This window comes from Epinephelus moara, chromosome 19, assembly GCF_006386435.1.
Source record: "Epinephelus moara isolate mb chromosome 19, YSFRI_EMoa_1.0, whole genome shotgun sequence".
Classification (NCBI taxonomy): domain Eukaryota; kingdom Metazoa; phylum Chordata; class Actinopteri; order Perciformes; family Serranidae; genus Epinephelus; species Epinephelus moara.
In genome coordinates, this window is record NC_065524.1 from 11450016 (window position 1) to 11460723 (window position 10708).

At 41.4% G+C, this 10708-nt stretch overlaps 1 protein-coding gene across 1 annotated transcript in view; it reads left to right on the forward strand.

Annotated features, from left to right (window-relative positions):
* Positions 1-10708, forward strand: part of LOC126407253 (kinase non-catalytic C-lobe domain-containing protein 1) — a 64181-nt gene that overhangs the window by 38192 nt on the left and 15281 nt on the right. The window contains exons 17-23 of the mRNA XM_050072011.1: positions 2716-2975; positions 5187-5542; positions 7106-7199; positions 7291-7388; positions 7471-7655; positions 9632-9742; positions 9917-10064. Coding sequence (XP_049927968.1) covers positions 2716-2975; positions 5187-5542; positions 7106-7199; positions 7291-7388; positions 7471-7655; positions 9632-9742; positions 9917-10064 — 1252 coding nt within the window. The remainder of the gene's footprint in view (positions 1-2715; positions 2976-5186; positions 5543-7105; positions 7200-7290; positions 7389-7470; positions 7656-9631; positions 9743-9916; positions 10065-10708) is intronic.

Here is a 10708-nt window from a genome sequence, read left to right on the forward strand (position 1 = left end):
AGTTTGGTTGTCTGACGCTGCTGCTCTCTTCTGCCATGGCGAATTGAGTAAACTCTCATTACACCTTCACGCGGCGCATTTAAGGGCGAGGAGAGGGGCTCATTTGATTGGTGTGATGTGTGTAAAACCCACTCCACGCCTTCTCTCCTCCCTCTTTCCGACTTGCGCCGGTAGGAGGGACGTAGGTGGGATAGAGGAGTAGCTGCGCCAGGGCGCACGGTGTGCCAAACTTACAAAATCCGCCTGGCCACACCCAGTTGGCGGAAGCGCAGGTGCGCTGCGCCTCCGCCACGCCCGGTCTGCGAAACTATCAATCAATCAATCAATCAATTTTATTTATAAAGCCCAATATCACAAATCACAATTTGCCTCACAGGGCTTTACAGCATACGACATCCCTCTGTCCTTATGACCCTAGAGCCCCAACTAAACCCCAGAGTTTTGGGTGAAGTGCCTCTACCCTGTAAACACAAAAAAAGCCTCTAGCATCAGCAGGGCAGGGCTGGTAGGGAGGGGGGCTAAGGCACACCCAGTCACTCCTTTGTGCTGCAGAATTGGTTGCAAGACCCAGGAACAGCTTTGAAGCAAATTTGACACAGTGGATAAACCATGGAATTACAATTTCCAGGTCCAACACGTGATGCCATTGAGCCCAAAAGACTCACACTGTGAAAGCAACATCGGTAAATCGGTGGATACATTTTTTATTGAGCACCACAACTCCTGTGAAATGACTCGTTTCACTATCAGGATGTAAAACAGCTGGTCTGATACCATTTCAAAACTGTAGAAGAGCTGCGTGATTAAATACATTTCTCCCTGTTCAAGTTAGTGGAGGGCTAAACTGGAAGTTAGCCATTCGGCTGGTGAAGGTCTCTGTACACTTGCTCTGTGGGCCAAGTGATGCGGAAGATCCGCTTTATTTTATCTCCTTATACATCTATTGTTAGTTGTTGACGAAAGCTACCGCCATATACGTGTATGTCACCTGCCACCAGATCAGCCAATAGCAAAATTCAATTGCACTAGCCTGGTTTCGACCAGTAGAGTGCAGTCGTTATGACTATTTCTGACACCATATGTGTAATTCAAATACTTTGCACTAAAATGTCAAGATTTGGACCTGGATCCATCAACAACAGAACTAAATAACTATAAACATTGGTTTCAGCTAAAAATAGGAGTGGTTGGGGGATTTAGTCACTCTTTAATTGTTGATTGAATACTTTTTGAGGTTTAGCAATCTGAAGACTTCACCTCGACTTTCAAGAAACTGTGTGCATTACTTTACTATTTTGACATGTCGGCATTTTAAAAACTAGAAAATTACTCCAACAAAAAATAATCAGAAGCGTCTACTAATAAATAATCAGTCCATATCTGTCTGGAGGACCACAGAAGCCCACAAGTGGCACCTGGTTAGCCTGCTTTTAGACATGAATCACTTTTCAGTCATTAATGTGAAACGTTACATATATATTTCAGTTTACTGACTGAGCTATCCACAGTGCATATCAGATTCTGAAATATTTATTTTATTATCATGATCAACATCAGTTTTTAATCCTTAAAATGAATGTATCTTTTTCAGGAAGTGGGCCGGCTAATGAATCCAATCAGCACAGTTAGCCTACATTATGAGTTAAAGAGATTATCTTTGGTGCCAGAATAATTACCCTAAATTGAAAAAGGATATCTTGTTAACAATAAAACAGCCAGAACTGCCATCTAAACAGTGAAATGAAAACGTGTCTGCTTGTGGTCAGATTTTTAATTTATTCTCACGTGGATTCTCAAGAGTTGAATGATGCGGTCCTCACTGAGCGTGACCCCCACACACATACACAGTATTAATACAATATGCACTTCATACACAAACGTATGCCTGCAGCTTAAAGAGTCCCTATGGTAACCGATACATCTGTGAGTGAAGGGGAGGATGTGTGGCAACACTGAAGATACAAATAAAGCCTTTTCTGCATTGTCAGTGTGTCTTAAGTGTGTGAATGAATACATGAATGAAGGCAACAAATTCCATGCCTCACACTTCTCTTTGCATTTAAGTGTAAGCTAGAGACGAGTGGAGGGACGAGCCTGCCAGCTGTCATAGACATCTTTTTATCCAGCCGTTGCTCTGCTCTTATGCTCAGGGCAATATGTGGAGAGATCCTTTAATCTGCTGTGGTAGGCAGACATCACAGCTTTGCATAGAGATAGACACTCTTCCTCGGGCTGTGTGCTCGTTCAGAGGGCTCAGCTGTGGAGGGTTATTTTTTTCCCCCTGTTCCAGTTTCTCTGAGGGGATGGCGGGAGGACTGTGGGCTTTCTATTGACAGATGAGACGGTGTCCTATGCGGGTGCAGTTACATTTTATTGATCGATTGGTGTGATTTGAAAGTGCTTCTGATCTGCAAGATGTGAGTGACAAGCTGCAAGATACTTGAAATGAGTCTTTGACAGCTTTTTGTTTGGTTCTTCACGATTGTTGCTATGGGCGACTGTGTTCTGCTGTGTTTTCACATTAAAGCAGTAAACACACTGCTGTAAAAGTTGTACGTGGTACTCTGGACTGTTTTGTTTTGGCTGTTATCTTCCAATTGTCTTTTTTATTACATACTTAAATGCATCTGATTGTCATTGTTTGCTTTAGTGCTAATTGTGGCTAGCTTTGACCTCACACTGTGTGTTTTCCCTCTCCTATTGCGCCTCCTGCAGCCGCTCTAATGAGCAGCCTCCATCAAAGGCTGTGAAAAGGGCAGCCTTTACCCCACCCTTAATAGCCGCTGTCTGGGGAGGGAAGAGAGAAGTTTGTCTGCATGAGTGTCTCGACCTGAATGGAAACATTCACACAACCAGTCCTGCTGCCGTGGATTCTTGGGAAGGAACCGAGGCCCGGTCCTGTCACGGAGAAAATGAGGCTGCATTTGAAGGTTTTGCCTTAAGATCAGAGGAGAGTCAACGCTGCATCTTTCAAGGTAGGAGAGAGACTACTCAGTATTATTTTTGATTCCATGTAAGTTAAAATGTTTGATAATGATTTAAAAGTCTTGGTCATGGGGAAATACATCTGTTGGGTTGAGTGCAGATGGCCAGTTCAAATTTTGATCTAGTGCCAAGTTTATGAATAATAATCTTTGAATGCTAATTTTTAAGAACGTAAACTCAAAGATAACTTAATAATAGCCTCAAATCTCCAAATTGTTGAAAGCATTTTTGTAACTGTACTGCAGTGGTGGAGGTACTTTTAGGATTTTTACTTAAAGGTTCTGTTTCCCACATTTAGAGCATTAATATTGCAGCAAGCCACTGATTACTATATAAAGACATAGCAGAGTTATGGCGTCCTGAGCAGAGAATGGTGTCACACTACCTCTGTGTGTTTTGTAATCTGAGTTTCTCTGTGGTTCAATGTGGGAAGCCGGTTCGGCCTCATATGCATGTTAGTGCCTGTTTGTAGTACACTAGCTGGCTCATCGCCGCCGCTTTGCTCTGTGCCCATACGTCAGTTACCGCTGATATCGGGACTGTCACTGCGGAAGTGTAGCACCAACCCTCCAGTTCCCTCCTGGTTAACACCTTAGCTCTGTCAGCATTGTTGCTAATGTTTAAAACTATGTTGGTATTATTAGTAAAAAATACTGAAATTTAAAGGTCCAGTATGTAGGATTTAGGGGGATATATTAGCAGAAGTTGAGTACAAACCATACATAACCATAACCATGTTTTTATTAGTTTAAGAATAGTTCTGTTTTCATTAGCTTACAATGAGCCGTATATATCTACATAGGGAGCAGGTCCTTTCTTAATGGAGTCTGCCATGTTGTTTCTACAGTAGCCCAGAGCGGACAAACACTAGCTTGAGATATGGCCATGCCCATTTTCACGTAAGACACCATAGTTGTACATGTGGCACATGGGAGAAGTTTCAGTTGGTTGTATCCTGCAAACTCACCACTAATCCTTCACACTTTAAAGACCTTGTATATATTATAAATCAGTCATCTGTTTTGTATACTTTATCTGTTAAAAAAAAAAAAAAAAAAAAGGGGGTAAAGCTGTCATATGATTTTAACACTGTAAAAAGTACAATATTTTCCCTGAATTGTAGTGTAGCATTTCAATTTCAGTCTTTTTGATCCTCCTACTCCAGGGGTCGGCAACTTTTACTATCAAAAGAGCCATTTTTGCTTAGATTTAGATTATCTATTTTCCCCTGAGACTTTTTCCATTGTGGGTTTGGAAATCCCAGCCCAGCTAGGAAGACTCAAGACTACTGATGTTTTTAGGGGAAAAGGCGCCAGGCCAGACGTATGACGCACATTTTAGTTGACATAATGATAAAACTTTTTTTTTTTTTTAGTCGGGGTATACGCTACGCATTGGCTAAAGAGCCACATGCAGCTTTGGAGCCACAGGTTGCCTACCCCTGCTCTACTCAATCAGGTACATCAAATTTGTACCTACAGTAAACGTACTTAATGACACTCCACCACTGCTGCACTGAGCAGAGTCTAAACACTTTTTTTTTTTTTTGCTAAGAAAGTGTCTCCTCCTCAAACAAACTACCAAAATAGATTCACTAAGGGGATCTAGGGATGGGGATTTCTTGAGGATTTTCATGTGATAATTAGAGTAAATACTGGTTTCAACTTTGGAAAAAATACTATTGAACCAACCCATGTGTGATGTTTTGATATGTTTCACTTGATTTGGCTGCTGACTGAGGTCATGAGAGCTGTGACTGGCTGTTGGATGCGGTTCTTAAGACTGAAGCACATTCATAAGAGTCCAAGGCATGCTAGCTAACTCTAAAGAGTCTTTTCTCCTCTGGGACTCATTCCTGGCCAGTGACATTCACAAACACACCCTTGCATCTGCTTTTGTTGTGCTATTGAATTATGCTGGACATGTGGTCTTGATTACACACTGGCTCTTACATGATACTTGAGATAAAGAGATGGCAATACATAGAAATTAAACTTAATTTGCCTTTAAGCTTTTTTTCTTTAACAGTGGGCGTATTGTTTGGTCATGACGGGGTTAGCAGCAAATACCCCCAGCACCACCCTTGGATATCTGGTGGTGTTATTTCTTTACAAATCCAGTTTGTTCGACATGTGATTCAGTCCCTCTCTCTTTCTCTTCTCTTCCCACTCTCTCTCCACTGCCCCTGTTTACTGGTCGAGGCGTGAGCACTGACAGTTCGGAAGCGGGGGTCATGGAGGGAGGAGATCATTCAGCGGGGGGCAGCGATGAAAGCCCCTCTGAAGCTGAGTTTTTATCGGGGAGAGACGAAGGGCTGACGGAAGCCCACGACGAACAGATGAGCCCCGACTGCTCGGTGGACATGGAGGATAGCGACTCTCTGGTGTCGGAGCGACTTCTCTCACCCTCATCCAGAGCAGAGGGGCCGGGGCTCAGCTGCAGCCCAGCCTGGGCCTTGGCCTTCTTTGGAGAAGAATGTTTCAGTCCAGAGGTGATCCAGTATGCAGTGAATCTGGGGCAGCACACAGGATCACCATGTCTGGATGGGAAAACACAGGTGAGTGCTCACTGCCACTGAGTCATATTTGACCTTAACCCTGTGTGTTTGAACAAACAGCAGACGGCATGCTTTATTTATCAGATTATATTACACTAACACAGTGACATATGCATCATAAAGTACATGTGTTTGTATGTAATGTGTGCTGCAATAATAAGGAGGGAGAGTTGTGTATGTTGATGCAAAAGCTGATATTCTTATTCTGATATCATTTGGTGGTACAGGTTTTCACTTACAAAAAAAAAAAAAGGTATTATTGGTAAAACTGGTATATGTCCATCAAAATATTCCCTGAATTTATTTCTTTGTGTGTCATTAATTTATGTTTATAAACTTCAGATTAAATAAATCAATGATGTATTTAAATGAGCACTGTGTAAGATTTAGGGTGATTTAGTGACATCTAGTGGTGAGAATTGCAGAATGTAGAATCCCTTTACTGTTTATCGTTCAGTAGGTTTTTACTGGGAGCCGAATTATCCGCAAAGGCCTCTCTAGCTGCATTAGCCCAGCGCCTGCTAATCTGTGTTCACCTTTATATCTGACTAACAACTTAATGTTATGTTGTTGTTGGGTTTTTTTTTGGTTGGGTTTTTTTTTTTTTGGGACCCAGAAGTTCAAGAGGTTTTTACCGTAAACTGCTTGTTACAAAACAGTGCTCGTTGTGGATGGGCGTCTAACCACGTTGGCTGCTGCGAAAATGCGAATGGCCCTATCCAGAGCCAGTGTTTGGTTTGTCCATTCTGGGCCACTGTAGAAACATGGCAGTGCAACATGGTGATCTCTATAGATGAGGACCTGCTCTGTACGTAGATATAAATGGCTCATTCTAAGGTAATGAAAGCAAATCGATTCTCATTTTCAGGTGCTTATAGACAAAAAAAACCATATTGATTATATTATATTCCATTTCTGCCAATATACCCCCCTAAATCCTACATTGGACCTTTCCATTTCATTTTTCATTTCCAGTCTGTCTGCATTTTATCCATATTATTATGTTACATTACACAAGTGCTTATTGAATGCAGCTTCACTTCCTAGTTTCATTCAGCCCCCTAACAGTGTTGGGTTTTATGAATAAGTGCAGGAATTATTTTCCTATCTGTAATGAAGTGGGACACGGTCAGGCTTTGGGGTAAATAGGACGAGAACATGTTGGGGACTTTAAGATAATTGGCATATTATTCTCTCCAAACTGGATCTGAATATTAATATGTTGAACTCGGCCCTTGGCAAAGGAAGTTATTATCATTTGGAAAAGAATATTAATGAATAGTCTTTGTGTTTGCACACTTTGATGTACCACTGCTTCTTCACAACATTTGTGTAACAGCTAATAACACACCTTAAGTGGTATGCTGCTGCCCTTCTCACTCACTTCACTTCAAAAGAGCTGTTGCGTTGTGTTGCCAGGGTGAAGAGAGAAAGAGAGAGGAAAAAAAAAAAGAAAATGCTGCTTCGTACGCACTGGAAACACCCAAAGGGTCCTTTCAGTGAGAGGCATGTGGTGTTATTTTAGGGCCTTTTGTGTGATTTTGCGTGATTTCCTTTGAACAGGAACTGCAGCAGCAGCTGATGATTGAAACAAGGAATCTAAAGAAAACGAGAAATTTCTACCAGAAGCTGCTTCAACAAGAGAGAAAAAACAAAGGTTGGGTAGCCATTTTATAACACTGCTAGTATACAGAAATTACATGTGTAGTTTCCAGTGTGATCTATAATATGGTATTTGTTTCCCAAAGGTTCTGACAACAAACTGATGCTATCCAAGCTCAAGTCCCAGCTTGAAGAACTCAGATCCAAAGTGGTTTTCTTGGATTGTGTGAAGAAGTACCTTGAGGTACTGTAGCAACAGTGCTGTTTTTCATTTCCGAACAACCTGGCTCTTCTATGCTTTGATATGATTTCTTGTATTTCTGCAGATTCTGAGTGTAGACCAGTGGGGTTTGGAGGTGTCTTTACTGTCTTCTTTGGCGGTCTGTGGACCTGGCTCTTTGGACTTCCAGACCTCTGAGGACCCGTCTGTTCTGAGCTTCGGTACATGTAAAGGGAAGAGCACTCTGCAAGCTGGGTCTCCTCTGGGCCTCATGGCTTACCTCTACTCCAGGTATTATTGATGAGGGTATAAATTTGAAATGTGTTAGCCTCGCTTTCCTCTCGTCAAATCATGAGGTTGAATGAACTGTAGTCTCTCAAAGTGTTGTGTAGCCTGTGTGATTCGTTTTGTGTATTCTATAATTTACCCTCCCTGCTGTTTTTGATCCATCCAACTAGGTGCTATGCCAGTATTCCAACAGACCATTATTCCAAACCCCCATAGTGTCCTGTTTTTCTGTTTGGTTTTTGGGATAATGGACCATCGGAAAAATGGGCAGGTCCCTCCAGCCCCAGTGAAAGGATTTCATTGATCAGACAATTATCAAATTACAGCAAGCGACTGATATAAATATTCGTTCAACAGACATATTCTTCTAAAAATTAGGACTTGAATTACAGCTAGTTTCGCAGCCATACATAGCTGGTAGCTCTGATGTCTAATGGCTCTAATGGCTTAATAAGTATTTGAAGCATTGCCATGAAATTTTGAACATTCATGGTCCCCAGAGGATGAATCCTACCGACTTTGGTGTTCCCCTGACTTTCTATCTACCCCTACCAGCAGGTTAACATTTGACTTTTGGTTTTGGTTTATGACCAAAAAATAATACCAAGTACTGTCAAAACTAATGCATTTTCATTATGAGTACCTATTGCTGAAGTTAGCATTTAGCTCATAGCACTGCTGTGCCAAAGTACCCCCTCACAGGGCTGCTATCATGGCTGTAGCCTCTCAGTCCTGTTAATAAAACGCTGAAGGATAAAGCTGGCTTTAATCTATTTTGTTCTTATTGTCAAGAAATCTCATGAAAAAAACAAATGGCAACACAATGACTTCCAACTCCTCCCCAAATCCACTCATTCCCACTAAAGAATTAAATCTCATTTTCATTCTCATTTTTAAAAGGGCACAGTAGCTTTCTGTAGTTTATTGGTTTTGTAATGAGAAAAATTCAGAATATCACCTTCCTTAGTCTTTAATATATCCATATGTACGTCAGCAGCAGCTGAGATTGCCATCCCCAATTCTAATCTGATCTGTAAACAAAGACACTATCACTGTTGTTCTGAAGTGTGACATTTCAGCATCTGTTTGGTGTCGGTTTCCAGGGGAACCACATCAACAACCAGAGAAACAGGGACATAATCCATCATAACTTTTTTTTAGCCACTTAATTCCACTGCCTCAAGCTGAAGCTCTTTTTATTTACTTTTAAAGGCAGCAATAAGGCTTGTTTTCAGTTAATGTCCTCAAATGTGGCCTATTTAACAGCTTAGTAAATGTGTTAGCATTTCAGTTAAACTACAGAATCATTTACAGTAAGAAGTAAACTATCCTCTGAGGATTGGAGGGTCATGTCCACCTCACTTTTAAAAATCCTATTTTTATTCCCCTCTCTTTTACAGTTTCTCGATTCATTCACTGAAAGATCAAAAAGGCATTAGTATCATATCTCTATCAATAAATTATAGATGATTGTTGGGGTAGTGCATCATTATAATGCAGCAATTTATCTGGCTTTTTGTATCATGACATTATTATAGAAATTGAATCACAATTTATGATTATTATGTATAAACTTTGATTTTTGTTGAAGATTCTCAGACTTTGTTGATCTTTATGAATACCCCTTTGTCTGGCAGCTCACATGATACCGACTACAACTCACACTGTAGTGGGGTGGGCGTGGGGATGGTTGTATGGTACAACTCACACTGAAAGGAGCCATTTAAAGTAATTCAGGGCACCTACTGAGGATTCCCCAGTGACATCTCTTTTTGAAAATGTTCTGGGCACAGCTAAATGGGAGGAGACCCTGGGCCAGACAAGCAGAAGGTATTACATCTCCCACATGGTGTGAGAGTGCTTAAAGGGTCCCTCCAGAGGGAGCTGAGGGAATATGTTGGGAATATTAGGGTTGACCAGGATAAGGACCTGGATAGAAAAGGTGATTCTCTAAATTTATTTCTGTGTTTTTGTCACAGAAATGCTGCAGTGGAGGGCTACATCCAGCAGTTCCTGTATACCTATCGTTTCTTCTGCACTCCTGAGCAGCTACTGCAGTTCATCATAGATAAATTCATCAGTGCTGCAAGGTACTGTATACCCAGAAGATCATGATTACACACAGTAGAGAAACAGCATATAGAACAGTATGTCAAGCAAACCCATGAGAATCTCCAGTCCAGCCTCACCTGTCAACTACAAAACACAATCATACACAGATCTTGCACAGATTGTATTATGGATATGTTTGTTTTCCATGCCAGACAAGGTCCAGACCTGTCAGGAGACAGTGAAAAGATCTTCCATCGCAGTTTGGACCTGCTCCAGTTGTGGATAACAGACTGTAAACAGGTGGACTTCACATCTAAGTCCAGCATTGTGGATACGTTAGAAAACTTCCTTAATACTGAGGTAACCACATAAGCCTACACTTTGCTCTGCACTTGACGGATATGACTTGTCAGTCAAATGGCTGTGCTGTGACACACAGTATTTTCTGTCTAAAGGTGTGTTCACACCGGACCTGTTTTTTTTTTTCGCTAGCGACAAGTTTACATACAAAGTCAATGCAAACGGGCGATTGAGCGTATATTCGCCCAGGAGAAAAATCGCTCGGGCTCCGAGCAACAGCAACAGAGCGATTTTTCGCTCGTCGCTTGAGATGAGAAATCTCATCTGGAGCAGTATTTCGCTGGGTCCTGTCGCTTGCAGCTCAACGCTGATTGGCTGCCGGAATCCCGGAATCCCGGGGGGTTCTTGACTGTCATGACATGTCAGCTTCATTAAAAGTATAGCTGCAAATTAAAAGCAACAATAGATGTAAAAACACACCGACACAATACATCTGTGATCAGTTCCCTAATTTAATTTTAACAGTTTTTTTCAATCTTCTCCAATTTCTCGTTTTATTTTATGGAAGTGATCAATGTAAGTGCACTTGTCCTAGAGCCGCCACGACGGTTTTATAATGCAAATAACTCTGTTTAGATAAAACCTACAAGCTTCTCTTCCTATGACTTTTACTAAAAATGTGTCTTGTATGTTTTCTGAAGCCT